We start from the raw sequence: 24295 nt of genomic DNA on the forward strand, positions 1-24295 counted from the left end.
ATTTATTTTTCCATAAACTATTTATGATTTCATAAATTTTATATTTTAAATATATTATATACCATAAAAAAATTCGTATATTTAATTAGTACTTAATGATTTAGTTATAATTAGTATATCGTAAAACGGTGTTTTTTTGATTTACTATTACAAAAATTATATTTTTATTATATTTAATATGGTTTAGCGATAATAACATGTTTTTCAAAATTGAAATGTTCATAAAATTAGAAATTTTAATAGGAGTACATTATTAAAATTAGCAGTTATTCTCTCAATATATATGACAATTATGTATATTTTCTACCTTCTATATTCCATAAAAAGTCAATATGTAGGAATATTAGGAAAATGCTTATATATTTTTTCTATTTTATCTTGAAAATAATTAATAAAGAATTATATAATTACCGTTCTGTTTTAAATAATTTTTATATAAATAGAGAATGTTCATTAACGAATACAACTTATAATACTTTAATTAAGTTTTTTTTTTTATAAATAATTTTAAGATAAAAATATTATAGTTTATTTTTGTGATTATTTTATTATGTCTATGTTATAAAAAAAATTGTAGCTACATACTTTATATTATGGTTTTACAGAAAAATATACAAAAAATTAAATAAATAATAATATCTTTTATTATTCATTGAATATCGTATTATTGTTAATTTTATCCTTTGTAAGTATATTACTGTTTTAAATTTCTATATAATGCAACAAAAAATTAAGTCAATGTTATTTATTAAAGTTTCTACGTTTATTCTTTTATGTTGGATATATCATTTTTACTATAATGTTATATAACATTATTTAAGGATATTCGTGTTAATTATATTTTTCGTGTTTTATTTTTTTTAGTGTATTTTTTTAGTGTATTTTTTTAGTGTGAAATTATTTATTTTATTAAATGATAAATTTTTTTTTTCACTTTTTATAGTACGCATAACAAACCTTTAATTGAATACTACAATAGTAGTAGAAAATTATATACAAGAAATTATCTTTTACTAGTAAAGTATAATCAGGATAAGGATTCAGGTATTTCATATTTAAAAGAAGAGATATAAAATGGAATAAACGATAAAAGGGATATATTTAGTTATGAAATCTGTGTAACAGAAAAATAGAAATAATCAATTGAAAGTTCGCCAAAAAATGTAAGAGGCCATTAAAAAAATATGAAAAATAAATTTTGTATATTTAAAAAAATATATATTCCCATTTAGAAAAAAAAATATTCAAAGATCTGGATTATAAAGATTTTCTTACAAGCCACAAGACAATCAGTGTTAGGATTTAAAAAAAAATAATACGTAAAAAATACATATTACGATATTCCTTACCTATTTTATTTTTAGTATTAGTAACAGTAGTACCAATGTTACATTTATAATTAATATAATTTCTTTCTGAAGCTGTTTGCTGTGCTTATTTTGGATTGGAGTTCTCGTCATTGTTGAAGAAGGTAAAAGAGTTTAGCATGCCAGGGTTAGATACATTATGAATGGAGTTGTCATCATTGATAAAGTAATCATTATCAAATATAATTAATTCTTTAATATGTGGAGTACCATTTTTTATATTAGTTTTCATATTTATATGGGTAATTACTTATTTCCATAGAAGTGCTGAAAAGTACGAAAAAATTAACTTCAGAATAAGGTAAAATTAATTGTAAGAAATATGTGTATTTCTATGAAGAAATTATTATTATTAAAAAAGAACAGAAACATACTTAGTTATATATTTATTTAGCGTACACATAAATGCTTATATTTTAAAAGTTCACCTAATCATTCATGGTATTTTTGGTATATAACCTTAAAGAAAACGTATTATATATTTTTGTGGATATGAATACTTGAAATTTTTTCAATTTTTATTTTTATGTATACTTGAAGAATAATTATATAATATTGCTTCATATATACATATGACAGTTAAAATAAAATTGAAGGAGTATATACGCTTGTACGTTATAATATATATTTAATAAGACAAATAATATACTTACAATGAATTAACGCGTTAATTTATATTTAAACTATAAGAAATGGTACTTTGTATTTTTCCTTTTTTAACGGTCTAATATCATTTATTTTTGTTTTAGTTAAAAATATTATATTTTATTTTAATTTAAAAATATTTTTTTATCTGTTCTTTGTATTTAGTGACTGAAGTTATAGTATTTTGTTTTCTATATATATATATATATATATATATTGTTCATTAAAATAAAGTATAAATATTATTTTTAATATATCAAAACTTATATAATAAAACAGAAGAATATTTTAATACAAGGAGAAGTATCATCTAAAAATGAATATAATATATTATAATATAAATATATATGATTTATTATATAATCATTTTAATTAGTGTAACATAAATACAATTAAATTATGTAAAGTGTAGAAATCTATAAAAATATTATTAATTAAACATAATATATGAATAAAATATATATTTAAAGAAATAAATATTTTTTCGAGAATCAAGTGTAAATTATAAATATAAAATAAGTGGTATGTAATATTCTTTTTCATTAACGGATATATGTGAATGTTGCAGTAAATATATATTTAGAACATGAATTACTATATAAATTAATTAGAATAACGTGTTCTTATAGAAAAAAATATATAACTGAAAATTATGATAATATAAGACACATTTATATTATGTAATTTTATTAACATGTTATATTATTAAATATACACATTATTATAAGGATATATTAATATTTAAAGTCTAAGAGTATTGACAAAAAAATTTAACATTATTATAATAAAAAAATAAAACTATTATGTATTACTTGAATATATAAGCTAATTTTCTATCGCATTAGTAAAAATATTTTTATTATATTTTAGAAAAAATTAATGAAGAAAAAAATATGAAATACATTATATGGGTAAAAAGTGTACATTTTTTATTAAAGGAACAATACATTAATTTAAATGTTATATTTATAACAATTGAGTAACACAAAAAATATTGAATATTCATTTGAATTAGAAGTATATCGCAAGATCAATATATATATTCTTAATACACAGCATGGTAATTTACAGTAGAGAAAATTGAATATATTATGAAGAATAAATTACTTGTACATCATAATTTATTTTTATAAAGTAATTCATACAAATATATATATACCTAAGAAAGAAAAAAGGGCAGAACTATGTTCAGAATCAGTGAACTTTTATAATACTTATAAATTCTTCATATAAGTAAATACATAGTACTATTTTATTATATATATAATGCATTTTTTTAATACTTATATATATGTATTATTATGAATTCTTAAAAAGAATTAATGTGTATTTTACATGGGAATATTTACTTTGAGAAAACAATGGAAATGATCAAATTATCATAAGAACAACAGGTAACTACGTAAATGCCTCCGTGAATGTTACAAAAAAACTATAAATATCTTAAAACATAAAGATATAATTATGTTAATTTTTATAATTTTTTTTTTGTAATTTAAAAATAGTACTATGTATTTAATTGTTTTTTCTTTTATATATTTTGTTAATTACTTCTATAAAAGAGTAATATTTTAGATGTAAAATAAAATATTGTAATGTTACTTAATTACCATAATATTTTATTCATATAATATGTTTATAATTATTAGTAGCTCTGTTATACTATGTTAAAATCTGAATAATTTAAGAACGTCATATATTTTCTCATAAAAATATTTTTAGCAGAATACTATTTATTTATGTTAGTCGTTTAATATACACTTGTACATTAGGTAGCTCACATTATGTAAGAGTAAAAAAATATATAAGAATTAATATATTATTTTTAAAACTGTCAACAGAAAAATTACTAAATCATATATTTCAGTAAAATTTATCGTTATTCTTTCTTATATATGAGTGAATTATAACTTTTATATCATTCATGTTTTAAAATTTATTTTATTTGTAATAATATTAAATTGATGCATCAGAAAGAAATATATTGTTATTTTAATCTTCGTTTTTTTTCTTTTTTTTATAATAATATTTTTTCTAAGCATATTTACAATTAAAAAAAAACAAATTTTTTTAGACTACTTAAAAAACATTTTACATAGAAATAAAAGCATAAAAAAACATTGTTATAAATTATATTTCTTAAAATTTATGATGGAAAAAAAAAGGATATTTTTTATTTTCATAGAATATGTGTTTATTTTTATATTAAATGGTAAATTGTAAGTTATATTCTCTAAATAAATTATATGATATAACAGAATATATTTATTTAAGTATCAACTATATAATATTATACTGTTTATGCATTACAACAGTTTGTAAAAAGTTTTTTTTTATTTTATTATTAATTATTACTATTATTATATTTATAAATCAGAAAATATTTTTCAAAGATAATGAGCACATTTTTATAATTATAATGGAATACATTTAAAATTATTTAATGGAAAGCGTCATTGAAATTAATTATTATTTTCTTAATATATAGAACAGTATAATATCTCTATTCTATAGGTTATATATGGTATATAAAATCAATATTTCTAAATATTAAGAAAATACTTACTTTTTTTTTGGGGGGGGGAATTTAATTAATAGAAGAATTTATTTAATTACTCTTGTGAATTAGATAATTAACTTTTACATTTTGAATATATATGAATAATTTTAAATTATATAATTTTTAACAAATTTAATTTTTTATAGATAATTTTAATGTTAAAATTTTAGAATACCTTTCTAGATGAATTTTCTTTTTCTTTTTTTTTTTATATTGTAAAAATGTATCATACTTATATACATTTTATTACGTTTCTGTAAAGAAATAACAAAAGAAATATAAAAAAAAATAAACTTAGTAACTTTCATTATTGTTAGAGTATTTTATTAATGTATATTTTTTTGGTTTTATTTTATATATTACAGTATTAAGGAACTATAACATGGAACAAAAAATTAAGTTACTCTATTTTATTAAAATTTTTACGTTTATCATTTTAACTTGGTTATGTCTTTTTTACAGTGATATTGTACGATTAATTTTTTTTATTATAACTTTATTACTCTTGTCTTTCTTGTTATTTTTTATTAATCATTTCTTTTAAAATGAGTTTATTTATTCTTTTATATAATATATAATTAATTTGTTTGTTTAGAATACATTTGACAAATCTTTGTATGAGTGCAACAATTTGGATAGAATATTACATACAAGAAATTATCAATCACTAGCAAACTATGGAGAGGAATTGCGTTCCAATTTTGGAAGATCAGAGAAAGGGATACCTTACTGTATTAAAAAATTGAATGAAAAAAGTTTTACAATTAATAATGAAAAAAGGAACAAAAAAAAAGGTGAACATTCATATAAAAATTTATTAATTAATAAAGGGAAGTTTAATACACCTATGAAATATAATAATAGGATATTTCATAGAACATGTTCCAATTTCGAAATTAAATTTTTTAATGCACTTGATAAAATGTATTCTTTAAAAAAGATTAGAATGAATAATGATGAGTCTTACAGAAAATTAAAAAATAAAAAATATAGATTGCGACTTAGTTTCCTTTTATTAGTTTTTTTGTTGGTATTAATGATACCTGTACTAGATTTATCATTAACTTATTGGGGATCCAAAAATGGGTTATTGGGTGCAATAGGATTGTTATCAACGCGAGACCCTACATCTAATTCGTGTTTAATTGGTGGTGATATTAAAGTAAGTGGACTTATAGCAACATGGTTTAAATTAAATGACACAAATTTTGTTGCAATAGAAACGACATTGAGTATTCTTTTATATTGCGTGCCTTTCTTTATATTAGCTATAATACTTATATTAACGGTTGTTTATTACTATAAAAATTCTATAAAAAATCAGAAAATAAAGTTTAAAGAAACGTTCTATGAATAACAAAAAATATTTCTGTTTTTGTAAAGCAGTCTTTAAAATGAAATAACATATATAATATCATTAGTGATATATTTTGTAATTACACCAATAATTTTTTATATATTATAAATGGATTTCATATACCTTGCCTTATAAGTAACAGTAAGAAAACATGTTATTTATTTTTTTTATGAACTCCAATATTCAATTTTTTTTCAATGTACATTTTAAATTATTGCTTCATCTGAATTAAATGTTAAAGCTTAATATATATATTGTTTTGTAATTAAGTGGATTCTTAAAAAATATAAATGTTTGTTTGTTAAGATTAATTTATAATAGTATAATTAATATGTAATTTTATTGAAGTTATGAGTTATGATATCATTTAAATATAAATAATTGTGCCTTTTATATTTTATACAATTTAGCTTAATAATTATGTGGTTATTTAATTTAATTAAGATACTTTTAGTATTAAATTGTATATATATAAATTAATATGTATTTGCTGAAAGTTATAATATATATTTTGTTGTACCGATATATATATATATATATATATTTTATTTCTTAATTGTTTCCAATGTGTTAAAATATTTTAATAGTAGAACAATAATATAAATTGTTATTTATAATGATTACAATAATTACTTGTGCACGTAATGTTTTCATAATTATCAATTTGTGCTTTTAAAAGCATTAGGAACAGAAGAATATGTACAAAAGAAAATGTTTCTCGTTATATATATTTTTAATAAAATGTTTTTTATTTATATATTGATTCTCAAAAATTATACAGTGCCTCTAAAATATATTTATAAAATTATATTATTATAAGAAAATACATAGAATATAATATATTAGTTAAAAAATTGTCAACAGGAAAAATAATAAATCATATATCTTAGTAATTTAAAATTTTATTCTTTCTTATTTGTCATATGAAAATTATAAACTAGATATTATTCTTATGTGTAAATTTATTTCATTTCAAATATTTTTAAATAAGAATCTATGTATAAAATATTTTTTTTTGTACTAATTTTACCCATAATTTAATGTTTTTCATATATTTTTTTATTTTTTATTTTATTAATATATATTTATGTAAATTTATTTAATTAAAAAAAAGAAGATATATGTTATGTATATAAACTTCAAAATATTTTATTTAGAAATAACAAAAATTGAACTTAATTAAAAATTACAACCTTATAAAATAAGTTGCAAAAATAAATAAATTACTTGTTATTTACATTTAATATCTATATTTCTGGATAGATTAGACACCGTGTTGTGTATTCGATAATTTAAATATACTATAAACCGAAATATAAGATTTTTGTTTAATTATCATTTAAATCATGTTTTATAGATTATATAAGATAATATTTTGTCGACCTACTGATTATTTATCTTTGTTATTATTATTATTATTATTCTATAATAATACAAATTTTTTAACAATATTAATTAGTTTTTCCAAAAGAATATGTATATAAATTGGAATTATTAAGTGGATGACAATGCTGAAATTTGTAATTATTCTCTTAATATATAGAACAGAATAATATCTCTATTCTATACAATATATGTTGTTAATAAAATCAATTTTTATATGTATAAAAAAATTATATTTTTTTTTAAATTGTATTAATATAAAATTATTTAATTATTCTACTATAATAAATTATTGGTTAAAACATTTTGAATATTTATGAATGAACTAAATTTATATTATTTAAATTAAACTTTTTATATGTAACATAAATATTAATATTTTATAATTTACATTAAAGGTATTTTATTTTTTCTATATTGTAATATGCTTTAGAATTATATACATTTAATGTCTATTTCATGAAAATATAATAGCAATTGGAAAAATAAACATAGTATCATTTATCATTGGATGTACATAATGTTTTAATTAATATTCTTTTTACTGAATACATTAGAATATTATGGCTGTATATCATGGAACAAAAAATTAGTTTATTATTTTTTATTAAATATGCTCTGTTTATTATTTCAACTTGGATGTACTATCTTCGAAGTGATTTGGTATGATAATATTATTTGCTTATATTTGTATTATTCGTATATTTCGTGTTTTACTTTTTAAAATACACTTTTTTTAGTGAAATTATTTGTTCTTTTAAATAACAAATATTTACATTATTTTTTTAGAGGACGTTTAAAAAAACTTTTTGTGAATTCTACAAACTTGATGGAAAATTAAGAACAAGAAGATATAGATTACTAGCAAAATATAAGCAGAATAAAAATTCAAATACTGTAGAACTAATGGAGGGTATATCAAATAGTAAAGTGAACGTAATTAAGGATTTTTCTAATAATGAAAAAGGATCCATAGAAAAAAAAAAACAATTAAATAAAAGTTCATTAAATAGTTCTGGAATCCATGATGAATCGCTAAAATATAAACCTTTTATATTTGAAACAAAAAATTATTCCTATTTTGAAAAAAAAATATTTAAAGAACTTGATAATACAGAATTTCTTATAAGGAATAGGACAATGAGTAATAGAACATACAAAAAAATTAAGTTTGAAAAAAGAAGACTACGTTTTTCTTTAGGTTTATTATTGTTAATACTAGTTTTAGCGGTACCTTTAATAGATTTTTTCTTTTATTTTGCATGTGGAAAAGAGATATTGAGTGAATTGGGTCTTTTATCCATAGATAATATGGGTCTTAAATCTTATTTTCCTCGAGTAGGAGGGTGGTTAAAAAATGTATTAGGCCTAGAAAATACCATGTTCAGGGGAGTAATAAAAATTCGTTCTATTCTAGAATATTGCGTTCCTATACTTATAATATTTGTAGTAATAATATTATGTATTGTTTATTACTATAAAAAAGTTATGAAATATGAAAAACTTAAGTTCAGGAAAAAATTAAAAGAATATTAATGAATATGTTTCTTTCTATAAAGAATTATTTAATATAAAGTAATAAAATTAGTGTCTATAGTTATATGCATAATAAACATATCCATAATTGATTGTATTTCATAAATGAACAACCTACATATACCTAATCTATTTAATATATATCAGTTAAATATATGTTCCTAACTTGTTTGTAAATTTTTATATTTTAATATTTTTTAATTCTTACTTTATATCACTGTTACAGAATTAATATATTCTATGTCTTAATGTATATATATATGTATATTTAATTAGATTCTTATGGGAAATAAACATATTTGCATATAAATCAACATATATTTAACATTTTTGGTATAATATTATTAAGATTTTATAATTTATAATAAATATGATAATTAAATATTTCTTTTTTTTATATTATTTTATCTTAAAATTATTATTTGTTAATTAAAATATGATCATTATTAGTTTTAAATTAAAAATAAATATGTCACGTTTAGTACATGAGACAAAATGAAAGTACTATTTTGCTTTTGTATATATATATATATATGTTTTCTTTTTATACATAAATCAAACTTAATATTTATTATACGAAATATGTTTCATGAGAAATGTATTATAAAACATTTACGTAATCTAAAAATATGTTTAGCAGACCTTTAGTTTTTTATTGCACTTATAAAAGAGAAAGCATATATATATAATATGATATTATTTTTGTTACTTTGAGTTATTTTAAATAATTTAACAACTATTTAACTTTATATCTTCTCAAATAAATATAGATTTAAAGCTATTCATTATTTTATTCGTATGCTTAATTATGGTATTAGTTCAATTTTCCTAAATTTATGTAAATAAATATTATGTTAAAGGTTTATAAAATATACTATTTATAGTTTTTATGTTCAATATAACAGAAATATTAAATAAATAAATTAAAGTTAAAGATATATTAATAGACAATTTGTACAAAATATATTTTTTACTTTTTCATAACAGCATTTTACTAGAAACATATTATAAAAATCCATAAAAAGTTAACTCTCCGTAAGTGTTAATAAGAAAAAATATGTTTTACTACAATCTTATAGTAGTACTTATACATTTATTTATATATTTATATATTTGTTCTCCTTTTTATGGTGGTGGTAATATATTTATTAAGTAAACATTTCATATTATTTTGGGGATATATATAATTATATATTGTTTATATTGAACACAGTTAATTACTTAATATAATACTCATTTTTTAAATAAATATAAAAAAAAAATTTTATTTTAATATGTTATTCATAAATATAAGATTATTTTTTAGAGTTTGTACTAAAGCTTTTCCTAAGAAATGGTCCTTATTTATTAGTATAATTTGAATTTGAATCGTATTTGCATATTATTAATTCTGTGTATCTCTGTAATGTTCCAATAAATATAAGTAAGCTTGCTTACCTGTACTGTAACTGAAGCTATATAGTTGTTAATTTTATTTTAAGAAAATTACTTAAACATCATTAAAAAAATTCATTGATAAAAAAAATATAAACCATTTTTATTTTTAATGTAATTAAATAGAGTAGTTATACAATCAGTATTATTCTGGTTTTAATACATTTACACAAGAATTACTTTATAGAATATTTATTTGTATTTTCTATTATATATATTATGAAAGTATATATTTAATTAAAAAATAAAAAAAATTAAATACATAAGTTTAAAGACTGTACACTTAGAAATAATAATATGTATTGTACTTAATTAAAAAGTGTATGTTTCGAAATATATATTATAAAAATGAGACGTCTTTCTTTAATTAATTATGAAATAAATATTTATTCATAAATTGAGTAGTATTTTTTTATCATAAACATCAAATGTCATATAATATATCCCATAAGTATAATTTTTACTTTTTTAATTATTAAGGGAGTAGAAGCACTTATGGTTATATTTTTGTTCTTTTTTAGTAATGTTTTTTTAATTATAATAAAATATAACTTTTATTTTAATAAATATGAGAAATATTCATTCCACTGTATTATTATTAAAAATTTTATTTATATAGCATAGTGCACAGGCTTTATTATATTATAAGCATTATTTACTAATATTTGCTTCCTATTATGGTATAATAATTCATTTTTTATTCTGACAGCAATAATACATAGTGGTACACTAGTATCAACTTTAATACAATACACTTTAATGAACTACTGAAACTAATACAATAAGGATATTAAGTAAATTATATACTTAAGGAAAATTTATATGCTCATATGGACAAAAGATAGTTATTTTATAACACAATGGTTATATGTAAATTCTTATGAAACTACTTTTTATAGAAATAAGTAAAAATATATAAAGATAATTTTCTTTGTAAATTAAAAATTACGTAACTACAAGAAAGTAATGAATACTAACGTATATGTTTATTATAAAAGAATTTAAGTAAAATTTTTAACAATGAAAATAAAAATATTTGAAATTGGGATAAAAATTAACTTTGAAAAATAATTTAAATTAATTCAAAAATATGTCAGAATACAATATTTTGATGATATAGTTAGCAAAATAACAGTGAAATAAAAACAAAGGTAACTGATAATATAATAGGACTAAAAAATCATTCAAATAATTAAATATATTAATTTGTTGTATGTTTCAAGAATAGAAATGCGAAAATTAATTTAAACCTTATATAATAATATATAAAAAATGAAACAACGAGTCCGCCGGAGTTTGGAGGATTTCAAAATATTGAACATAGTTGAAAAAAAATTTTTTAGTATTAAACTTATTTAATTCATGATATAATTCTATTTATTATAAATTACATAAATGTATGTAATAAAAAAAGTAAATAAAAAAAGGATAATTACTTTTTTTATTTTTATAATTATATAAATATCTTATTCAATCAATAGTGTTATTAAACTAATACATCTATACAAGAATTAATTTATACCTTACTTATTTTAATTGTATTCTTCTAAATATTTATGTTTAATTAAAAAAAAAAAAAAATTAGATCGATAAATTTACAAAAATTTCATTTACAAAATATTATATGAATTGTAATACATTAAAAATTATATCATTCAAAATATATACTAAAGAAAGAAGAAATCATTCCATATATATTTCTAAAACATATATTTATTCATACGTTATACAGTATATCATATATATTATTTTAAAAAAATATTATATATTGAGAACAGTTGAAGTGCTATAAATAATATAAAACAAAAACTTTGAGAAAATATTTTTTTCTATATTTATTATTACAATTATTATATTGTTATAATATTTTTTTTAGGAATATGGAATTTCTCCAAAATATAAATTTTTTAAACTTAGTATTATTATTAACATACATTAGAAATAAGTAATACTTCATTTTTTATGTAAAAAAAAGTATTTTCTATATTCTGTACATTCTATATATACTAAACATTTAAAAATACTAAGAAGTCGCGTATATATATATATATGTATTCATATTTTTTTGTTAGAAGAGTGTTAATAAAAATTTAATTTCTTTAAAATATTAAACAGATAATTTATAAAATTTGAAAAATAATTTAATGAAATCAACTTATATTATTCTAATTATAGTTAGTTTTTTAAGAGTAAAATTAAAATTAAAATTTTATACCGCATAATTAAATATATATTATTTTTATGTGTTGTAATATAAATTATATACATATATATTTAATTCTGATAAAAAAATAATAAAAAAAAACAATTGAATATTTACATATTTTAATCCTAATTATCAACAGAATATTACACATAGTTAATTTGCTGCTTACTGAATGTATTACTGTATAAAACATTTATATTATGGAACAAAAAATGAAGCATTTGTTTTTTTTTAAAATTTATACATTTATGCTTTTAACTTGGTTATATCATTTTTACGATAATATGGTATAATTTTATTATTTAAGTATATTTATATTATTCACAATTATTTTTTATTTTATTTTTTATTAATACTGTTTTTTAGAATGAAATTATTTATTTGTTTAAATGATAATTATTTACTTCTTTATTTTTAGTATACGTCTAACAAATATATATATGGAAATTACATGCTTGGTAAACAAATAGGCACAAGAACTTATAGATTCCTGGCAAAATGTAAAGATTATCATTATTCAACTATTATAGAATTAAAAGAAGGGATGTCGAGCCATACAGTATCTGAGAAAAAAGATATATCTAATAATAGAAAAGGGATCCCGGGAAAGAAGAAACTATCAAATGGAAATTCATCAAAAAATGCAAGAGAATCAGAACAACCAATGAAAAATAAATATGGCTCATTTGAAATCAAAAATTTATCTCATATGGAAAAAAAAATATTAAAAGAGCTTGATTATCTAAATTTTCTTAAAAATAACAGGACGACTAGGGATAAAATTTACAAAAGCTTTGTACGTAAAAAATATGGATTACGACTTTGTTTACCTTTATTAATGTTACTATTATTAATAATAGGATTAATAGTAGAATTATCACTTGGATTTACAGGTAAAAGTGGTTTATTAATCCACTTAGGTTTGAAAAAGTCTGATTTAGAGAGTTTGGTCACTAGCAAGGAATCAGGGTCCAGTTCAGTATGGATGACAGTTTTAAAATGGTTATTGGGATCAAGTTCGTCTGATAATTCTAGTACATGTTATTTTTGCAATGAAACATTAAAAACTCTCTCTGATATGTGCGCATTAAGGCAATTCTTTTCTATTTTAATATATTTAATACCTTTCTTTTTATTAGCTATCACATTAATATCAGCGCTTGTTTATTATTTTAAAAATGTTAAAAAATATAAAAAATTTAAATTCAGGAAAAGGAAAAATAAAGAGTAAATTATATGTTTCTTTTGGTAAAGTTATTAATAAGTAATATATGAAATGCTTTTTGCTATATATTTAATAAATATAACTACAATTATATATATTACATAAATATATATACTTATGTGTAATTTTTTGATAAGCAACAGTAAAAATATTTTTATTTTTTTGGTGAATATAAACATTTTAATGTTTTTCAATTTGTATTATTATGTATTGTTTCATATTAACTAAATATTATATCTTCACATCTATATATTTATATTTTAATAAATTTTAGAGAAAAATATATTTATATCTGTTAAAATGAATATGTAATGCTTTATCCATATAATTTTATTGATATGTTATAATTAATATTGTATATAAGCATTGTTGTATTATGTTTTTTAATTTGTTTATATTTATTATTATCACCTTTTTAGGTTTTTAATAAAATGCATTATTTGTTTTAAATTAGAAATCGTTGCGTCTTTTTTTGTCCTTAATGAAAAGAATGATATGTATATAGTTGCACTGGTATATATACTTATATTTATTACTTGAAAATAAGAATAATATTTATTCTATGAATAAATTTTTATAACATAAAATATATTATATTTATAGTAAAATTTCTTATAATAATAATTAAGTTCTTCTTCACGGTTTAGGAGTAAAATATGAATATATAATAAAATAATAAACTTATTAAGTAACATCTATTTATAACTATTTACAGTATTTGAATTTTTAAATATTCACAATTAAATGAATTGTTAAAACAATTTAAAATTTTATTGAAGTATTAGTGTCCTTAATTAAATTTTGCAAAATTACATAAATGTATAATTTATTAAATATTTATGAATTAATATGCTATATGCTATTTTTATGTACTATATCAAAGAACACCTGAAATGATAAATTTAATTTAATTAGTTATTAAGGAATGAGTAGAATTATCTTTTTTTTTTGTTTTTCCATAATTGTATAATTAGAATAAAATATTATATATCTATAATAATTTTCGTTAATAATAATGAAAATAAATATATACATTTCTACACACATATAATTATTTATAAATGAATAATCATACATTCCTGTTCTTTTTATGCTTATCTGTGAATATATTAATTGACGTATTTATATTATTTTTAAAATGAATATATATACATAGTTCATATCTATAATTAATAAATAGTTAATATTTATAGCCATTATTTTTTAAACGAAATAAAAGGGGAAAAAAAGTATTTTTTTTTATTGACAAGTCATAAATTAAAATTTAAAGTTTATAGTAAGGATTCATTTCATTTTATAAAATATTATAGTATCCATTAGTGTAAAGTTAATTTTTATTATTTTTATATGTAGGAGGATTATTAATTTTGAGAGGGACTATTAATTATCAATAAATGAATGAATACCTAGTTCTGTTATGATAATTAATAATTTCCGATTTAATTCCATATTATATAAATTATTCAAATATATAATATAAAATTAAATGATAACTAAAATAGATATGTTTTTATATTTTTGACAGAATTAAGCAGATTTGTTAAGGAATACAGCTTATTTTGGTATTAATATATTTTATACATTTACGACTTTTTATTCTTTTATTTTTAAGCTTTTAATTAATTTTATTTTAAAAGGGTAATTCTTTTATTCTAATTATTTTCAATTTCTTATTTAAATTATTAAAAAGAATAAGTTTAACATAAAAACCTTTTATAATTTTCTGCAGTTACTAGATGCAGAAAAAAGTAAGGAATAAAAATATTACAATACATATATTTTCTTTTTTCTCTGAATATAGAAAAATAAAAAATTTATTTTTTATTATAAACGCTGTTTGCATAAAAGTTATAAATTTATATATTAATTTGAGAAATATTTATTTATAAATCAATAAAAAATATACACATGTTTTCTCTATAAAATTTAAGAAAAAAAAATTAATATATCAATGACTGCACCAATTTTTTTTATATAATATTTTATCAATTATGTTCTCTTATTTCCTAGCTATATTAATTATTATGTTGTAAATATTTTTACTTAATATTATATATTTCTGAAATTTTTTTAGAATTATCATAATAAGTAAAAACACTCTTTTTACTAAATTTCCTTTTACATGTTCTTTTTCTTTCTTTTTTTTTTTTGGAAATGTACTGGTAAAAAAAATTTATCATTCATCTTTTGGAAAATTAAAATACATAGATATTTTGGTTATCTATTAATAAAATTAGTTCTAAAGAAATTTATTTAAAATAACGCTTCACTTTTTATAAAATTATTTTATTGAAACATTTACTGCAATAATTTTTGAAAAATATTTGTTTTTATATCTTTATTTGTATTTTATTTATGATATTAAATACTTTTTGATAAAACAAGAAATGCAATAGTTGTACATTTTTATCTCAACGTTATGAATATACAGTAAAATATTTATATGATTGAAGATATTATATTATTAAATAGTTACAGAATAGACTGAAAAATGAAATCATTTATTTTATCTAAAACTCTTATGCTTATTGTCTTTTTTTGGATATATACTTATTTCAAGGGTGTGTTGTGATGATAACTTACCATAATATTTACTTTGTATATTTTTTTTTCGCTTCACGTTAATTATATATATATAATAAGAATAACAATTTCTCAATAAGTAAATAAATATATCACATGATAAATAGTTAAAACATATTCTTTTCTTTGTAGTTTTAAATTGATGAATCTATAGGTAATAAAAACATTACACTTAGTACATTAGAATAAGGAACTCATGGATTATTAACATAAACTGAAAAGGAAAAAAAAATATTACATTAAAATATATATTATCTAAAAATGACAATGATTATTCAGAAAGTGACGAAAATAATAATAAATCGGTATATGATGAAAAAGTTAAATATATGTATAAACTTAATTTAAGAGCTGTAACCAATCAAGTATTTCAGAAATATACATCTCTTATATGTAATACTTTTTTCACTGTTGACATCTTCTTTGAACAGATTATATATAGAGTTTTGATTTCTACATATGGATACTAGAAATGTAAAGATTTTATAAAGAAATGAAATTTAACATATTCAGTATATATTAATTTGGCATTAATATATGCTATACCATTAATATTATTTAATATTCCGCATAGATTAATTACTTTAGTAAATAATTATGAACTAAATATAACTGGTGATAATTTAAATTATCCTTCTATTACTTTATATGTTGTTATTTATCAATATGGATGTATTTATATATTATTTCTTCCTTTTTTAATTTTTTACAAAGTTTATTAGTATACTGTTAAAATAATTCAAATATAATAAAGAGGAAAAAATTGAAATAAATTATAATTATAATTGTAAATATTGCACTTCTTTCAGAACAAATATTTTTCTTTATATAATAAAGATATGCTTTATTATTAATGGGATTATGTTCCTATAAAAGAAATACTTTGTTTTATAGTTATAAATTTTTTTATGAAACCTTGAAAATATAGATATAAGTACTTATACGCAACGGTATATTAATATATGTTTAATATATATATAATATATATTTTTTTATTTTTTGCTTACTATTATAATTGATTGTTCTAAAATAATTTTTTACCATGATTTGACATTTATATGTATATATATGTTGCTTTATAAAAATATGATACTGGTATTACTCAATATTCAGTGAAAATGTGAGATTAATATTAAAATATTAAGTATGTTTATATTTCATATAAATACGTATTATAATAAATAAGTACTAATTAGATTTAATATATAATATTACTATTATTAATGACTTAGATAATGAGACAAATTGTATTTTTAACTGTCATGCTTATTAGTTGTTTTATATTTACTTTGTCATTGTCATTATTTTGTATAATTTTTTTAAAACATTATACTATTTATTAGTTTTAATTTATGTATAAATCATGTCACTCTTTATGTTATAAAAATAAATAGATGTATTTTCTTTTATTCACATGTAATTTTTTTTAAAAGGTAAATTTAAGAATAAATCTTTGAAAAAAATTACCATATCAAATATATATATAAAAATCTATTTTATCTGAATATATGTTTAAAAAAATATTAGATTTTTTGCATAACTTATAAGTTATCAATATAAATATATTTTACTTTTCTCTTATGAATAAATTGTTGATAGAACTTTACCAATTTTATAATTCATGAATGTTTATAAATAAATGGAGGACATAAAACACACATATCGTTATTTTTTTGACTTATGAAGTTTTTACGTATAAATATGTCTTTTAATCTTTAATTAGTTCCATATATTAAAAAAGATTCATAATAAATGATTGTAAGCTTTTTTGTTCTTGCCATCATTAGGAGAATATTCTTTTTGAAAGAATATTAATCTGACATTAGACTGTATCAGAGAACTGTTACTAATTTTGTTCTGTCTTAAACAATAAGTACTTCATAAAAGTGAATAATGTAATTAGGGTAAAATTATATTAAGGAATAAAAGATACGTGTATAAATTTTAAGTTAAATAATTTTTTATCTTAATATCAATATATATGGGAATTTATACATTTGTGGTACTATGCATTTTTGTTCTATATATATGTTTACTGCAGAAAATATGCTTTCATAAATATGTGCAAAAATATAAAGATTTTACTTGACGATTGGAAATTTTATTGGATATATTTAATCCCTATTTTAATAATATAATGTTAAGTAAAAGAAAATCCATTCTATACCTAAACATTAGTTAATATTAATCTAATTACGCTTTTATTAATGCTATAATCTCCAATATATTTTAACTAAAATATTATGCTATATTTTTAGGGAAAGGCTTAATTATATAAAGGTAATATATATGCCCTTTAGTGAAATTTATATAAGAGCTTTTTATATAATATAACTTTAATTTTTTTTTAAAATACAATTATATAAATTCAAAGTAAGAATAAAAATGAACTGTAATATTTTTTTGTTGTTATCCGATACTCACATTTAACAATATATTTCTTAAAATGTAAAATAGCTTATGTATTTCCGTTTTTTTGTGCGAAGGCTTAGTTGTATCTAGAAAATTGGGGATAAAATCTGGATAAATATAAATAAAAAAGTTCACTCTGCTTAAAAATATGTTAATGTTCCTTGATACTTTTTTTTTTTTTTGTTAGAATTATATGTTATAAAATTTTACATGACTATTTTGTTTTATGTAAGCAGTATGCATATGCTTATAGAAAAGATTTATTTTAGGATTCAGAATACATGCAAAATATTTTTATATATTTTAGAATAATTTTAATTTTTAGTAATAATTTGTGTAGGATATTAATTATAGTGTAACGTAAGATATATATAATATAAATTAAAATATACATACTATTATGATAATGGTAGTGAAGTTATTTTATATTTATTTTAACTTTATAATTATTATTTAAATATATATCGTGAAATATATTGATAACAAAATCATATGAATTATTATTCATGATAAAGTTAAACAAACATACTAATTAATAATGATTATCATAATATTAACACATTTTATACGCCTATTAAACAGTTTATCTGTTTTCTAAATATATAAGTTTTATAAGAAAAAAAGTAATTTTTAAGTTTGAAAACATATCATTTACGAAAAATAAAGTAAATTTAACTGTAGGAAAAATAATAATTCTAAAAGATTATTAAACAAAAATAAAAAATAAGTTATTATTTTACTTTTAAACATATATATATTCATAAATTAGGTGATGTATAATAAATTTGATTTTTGAAATATAATATAGATCACAAAAGATGTCATATGTTGTAATTAGTAAAACATGGGAATTTTAATAATATATATATTTTTTTAATTTTTTACCACTCTTTTTTCATTTTGTCAGTAAATGATATTTTTTTATCTATTATAACTATATTTTTAGGAAAATAATATTTATTAAATTAAAATAAATAGTAGGAAAATTTAAAAATAGTAATTATTCTAGAAATATTTAGAACAACGGCATATATCTATATTTTACACATTGTATATTGTAAATAAATTCAATATTTCCTAATAATTAAAAAAAAAAATTTTAATTACTCTAATATTTAATTAAATTATAGTTGTAGATATATATGAATAAAATGAAATTGTGTAATTTTACCCAAAACTAATTTTCTTTAAATAATATTATAAAATTTTGTAGAGTCCATTTTTAGGTATTTTTTTTTTTTTTTTTTTTTAATTATATATTAGAATGTGCTATAAGTGTTAATTTTTTTAGAAAGAATATTAAAAAAAATAAAAAAGTTATTTTTTTATTGCTGGTAATATATAGCTTAGTGTTAATTTTTTTTATATTGTATATATTACAATATTAGAGACTATAAAATGGAAAAAAGTATTAAGGTTATCATTTTTGCAAAACTTTTTATGCTTATCCTTTCAAATTCTATATATAATTTTTACAATAAAATGATATGATAAAACTTATCGAGGGTATTTGTGTTATTCATAATTTTATGGATTATTTTAATTAATTTATTTTTTTATAATGGAACTATTTATCTGTTTATATAAGAAATTTTTACATTTTTTTTTTTTAGGGAAATTTTAACAAATTCTGGATAATTATTTTTTTGATAAAAAATTAGATTTACAAATTTATTGATTATTAGGCATTTATATAAAGGATATTTATCCATATGTTGGAGATTTAGAATTAATGATACCATATAATAAAAAAAAAAAGAAAAAACCATTATTTACAATTGACAATGAAGAATGTGTTAAAGAAAAAAACGAAAAACTATATAGAAGTTCATTAATTAAGGAAAAATTGATTAGGCAACATATGAAAAATAAATGTACAATGTTTCATAAATCATAAGAACATTATGAAAAAAGAGTAATGAATGGACTTAGTGATAAAGCTTTTTTTAAAAAAACGTTGTTAATTAAAGATAAAAATTATAAAAAATTAAAGAGTAAAAAATATGGATTACGAATTTTTTTACTTTTACTATTGTTCGTGCTGGCATTAGTAATACCTACATTAGATTCGATAATAAAGAGTACTGTATCGTTTGATGGTATGTTAGATGAATTATGGAAGTTAACAAATATTTCATCAACTACTACACTGGAAGGGACACCTCCTACATAAGGATCGTCTGTTCAAGGTTTACCTTTTTCATTAAGTAATCTATCTACAGCAATAAAAGTATCTAGTATTCTAATGTATTTTGTTCCTATATTTATAATGGGTATTCTATTTATACAAAGAATTTTGTATTAGTATAAAAATATCATAAAGCGTAAAAAAATTAAGTTTTTTGAATCGTTCAATGAATGGTAAGGAATATAATTATTTTCGTAACGAAGCCTTTAATGTTATATACGACCTGTAATATCTTTAATGAAATATATAATATGAAAATAATTGCTTAGATTACATATATGAACATATATATATGTATTCATATTTGTACGTAAATGTAAAATAAATATGTTACTACTGTTTTTGTTAATTTGAACATTTAAAAGTTTTCTAATTTGTAATTTTATGTATTCCTTGAAATGTATTAATTATTATGGCTAAATATATATATTTATATATTCATTTAAATTTCAATGAAAAAAATATTTTTGTACATTAAAATTGATAAGTAACAGAATAATTAATATTATTTTATTGAATTCATTTGTTGATTTATAATTTAACTATAAATATTGCCGCTTTACATTTTTTATTATTTTATAGTATGAAATTATTATTTTTTAAGGTAATTAAGAAAACGAATAACTACTTTAAAATTAACAGTTAACGTGCCATTTTTAGTAAATAATGAAAGGATGTTACTATATTTATTGTATTGATGTATATTTTTTTTTTCTTAATTTATTCTGTAGAAAAATAATATTTTTTTAAAAGAAAAATAAAATAAAATAAAATAAAAAGAAATTTTATTTAAGGTTTTTACAGTAATTTTTTGCGAATATAATAATTTTGTATATGTTATTAACTCGATTAAATCATATATATAGCAGAAATAAATGAATAGTTAATTTTCGCTGCTATAAATATTATTAAGTAAAAGGACGTCTATATATTTGTATGCATTGTTTAATGTGTATCTGTAAATTTATATTTTCTGACAGATCAAGTTTGCAAAAGATGTAACAAAAACTAATATATTAGCTCTAAAATTGTCCGTACAAAAATTAATAATATATTTGGGTAAATCATGTTGTTGCATTTGAATAATTCTAATTTACATATAATAACCTGTATATTAATTTCATATGTAAATTTATATTATTTGAATTTTTTTAAATTATAATAAATATACGAAATATTCATATGTAAAATTTACTATGCTCTTTTTTTTATTTTTCTAATATATTAATATTTCTTCAAATATATATATGTACATAAAAAATAAAAGCATGAAGTGATTAATTTAAAAATTTTCAATTTAGAAGTAATGGTACAAATTAAATGTAATAAGAATTAAATTTTTTAAAAATATAACCCAAAAATAAAAAATGGTCTTTGTTTACTTTAAAAATATATATTTTTTGTTCATATATTGAATAGTATGTTAAAAGTTGAAATTTCAATATATATTATAAATCATAACATAAAGTAACTGTTAAAGTGACAACTAAAAAAATGTGTTATAATTCACAAAACAAAAAAATTGTATAAGTTATTGACTATGTTTTTAATTATAATAATTATTGTTTAGTTATAATAATTAATATTTTGTAAAATAAATAATAACTTTTTTCAAAGTTAAATATCTTAGAAATTAGAATTATAATAGGAAAACATCGTTAAATTTAGAAATTAGTATCGTAATATATAAAATATTGAAATATGTCTATACTATATATATCTTATGCTGTAAATTAAATGAGTATTTAGAAATAGTAGTATATCATATATTTTGTTTTTTGCTTTAAAAAATTTATATAATAAAAGCTTGTAATTGCTGGACTATTTTAAATAATTAACTTGTACATTTTGAATAATTATAAATGAATGAAAACTATAGTTCTTTATTAAAACCCATTTTTTTATTCTTAATGTAAATATTAAAAATTTATTATATATTTTTAAAGGTATTGTAATTTGGTCCGAACTGGAAAATACATATTAGCGGTATATATATTATTACCTTTCTATAAACAAATAATAAACAAAAATTGAAAAAATAGATGTGATACGATTAGTCATTGAACATATAAAACGTTATTAAGAATATAATACTTTATAAATATAATACAATTGTAGAAACCTGTATGATGGAACAAAATAATATGTTGTTCTTATTTATTAAAATTTCAACGTTTATACTTTTAACTTGGGTATGTCACTTTTACAGTGATATGATATGATAATATTTTTTTAATAACATTTGTATAATTTATAGAATAATTTTTTATTTTTATTGATGGATTTTTTTAGGACGAAAATAATTTTTCATTCAAATAAGAAATATTTATATTTTTCTTTTTTTTTTAGAGATCTTTAAATAAACATTTGGACTAAAAATACTGTTTACTTAAAAAATTAAATAGTGGAAATAATCGATTATTAGCGAAATATAAATATGATAACGATTCATATATTGCAAATTTTAAAGAAGAAATACCAAGTAAAGACGTGAAAGAAAAAAAACATATATCTTATAATAGAAAACGAATGAATGAAAAACAAGAACAATCATGTAGAACTTCATCACATATCAAGAAGTACGATAAAAATGTTGAGAAAAATAAATGTGCTATAACTAAAACGAAAAAATATTTCGATTTTGAAAAAAAAATATTTCAAGAACTTGAGTATAAGATTACCTTAAAAGCATCAAGACGTATGAAGATAAGGAATATAAAAGATTAGCACGTAAAAAGTGCACAACACGAATTGCTTTATTTGTATTATTAATTTTGGTATCGATGATACCTGTATTAGATCTTTCATTAGAAAAAATAGCAGATGGTGGATTTTTGCATTTTTTAGGCTAGTTATACTCAAATGAACCTCCAGGAAGTAAAGCTCTTATTAGGATAATGGGGATTTTTGGTGAACTGTTCAATTCTAGTGATGGCGGGAGCTTAAGAGTAATATCCAAATCACATATTTTATTTTATTGCATACCTTTCCTTATATATGTTGTCGTATTTATATTAGGTACGGTTTATTACTATAAAAAAGTCATAAAATATGAAAATATTATGTTCAGGAAAAGATTAAATAAGAATTAAAATGGGTTTTTCCGTAAAGATGAATATAAAATATATAGTCATATCTTTAGTGTTATACTTAACAACCATAGCAAATAATATATATTTTTTATATATACGCATGAATATATCTGTATTTTTATGGGAAACCAGTAAAAAAGTATGTTCATAGCTCTTTTGTTAATTTGAATCTTTTACTGTTTGAATAATGTTCAATTTGTATTTTGAGGAATGATATCAGCATAGCTAAATATTTTGTTTCCATATATACATCTTCGTTTCAAAGAAGATTTCGTGAAAAAAAAGTATATGTACATTAAAAATAATA

At 18.3% G+C, this 24295-nt stretch overlaps 3 protein-coding genes and 3 pseudogenes across 3 annotated transcripts, besides 3 other annotated features; all 6 read left to right on the forward strand.

Moving 5' to 3' along the window:
• Window positions 1–717: 717 nt before the first annotated feature.
• PmUG01_07049700 lies at window positions 718–1672 on the forward strand (annotated as a pseudogene).
• Window positions 718–1672: a sequence feature (fam-l protein, pseudogene).
• Window positions 1673–4954: 3282 nt separating this feature from the next.
• PmUG01_07049800 (Plasmodium exported protein, unknown function) lies at window positions 4955–5929 on the forward strand (the record flags this gene model as incomplete). The annotated part of the gene is made up of 2 exons (XM_029004250.1): window positions 4955–5041; window positions 5168–5929. 2 exons carry the CDS (start codon window positions 4955–4957, stop codon window positions 5927–5929), a joined length of 849 nt encoding a protein of 282 aa, XP_028860957.1.
• Window positions 5930–7888: 1959 nt separating this feature from the next.
• On the forward strand, window positions 7889–8848 carry PmUG01_07049900 (fam-l protein; the record flags this gene model as incomplete). The annotated part of the gene is made up of 2 exons (XM_029004251.1): window positions 7889–7975; window positions 8102–8848. 2 exons carry the CDS (start codon window positions 7889–7891, stop codon window positions 8846–8848), a joined length of 834 nt encoding a protein of 277 aa, XP_028860958.1.
• Window positions 8849–12688: 3840 nt separating this feature from the next.
• On the forward strand, window positions 12689–13719 carry PmUG01_07050000 (fam-l protein; the record flags this gene model as incomplete). Its single annotated transcript, XM_029004252.1, has 2 exons — window positions 12689–12775; window positions 12907–13719. 2 exons carry the CDS (start codon window positions 12689–12691, stop codon window positions 13717–13719), a joined length of 900 nt encoding a protein of 299 aa, XP_028860959.1.
• Window positions 13720–20106: 6387 nt separating this feature from the next.
• PmUG01_07050100 lies at window positions 20107–20881 on the forward strand (annotated as a pseudogene).
• Window positions 20107–20881: a sequence feature (Plasmodium exported protein, unknown function, pseudogene).
• A 2364-nt stretch (window positions 20882–23245) lies between these two features.
• Window positions 23246–24066, forward strand: PmUG01_07050200 (annotated as a pseudogene).
• Window positions 23246–24066: a sequence feature (fam-l protein, pseudogene).
• Window positions 24067–24295: the final 229 nt, after the last annotated feature.

This window comes from Plasmodium malariae, assembly GCF_900090045.1.
Source record: "Plasmodium malariae genome assembly, chromosome: 7".
NCBI lineage: Eukaryota > Apicomplexa > Aconoidasida > Haemosporida > Plasmodiidae > Plasmodium > Plasmodium malariae.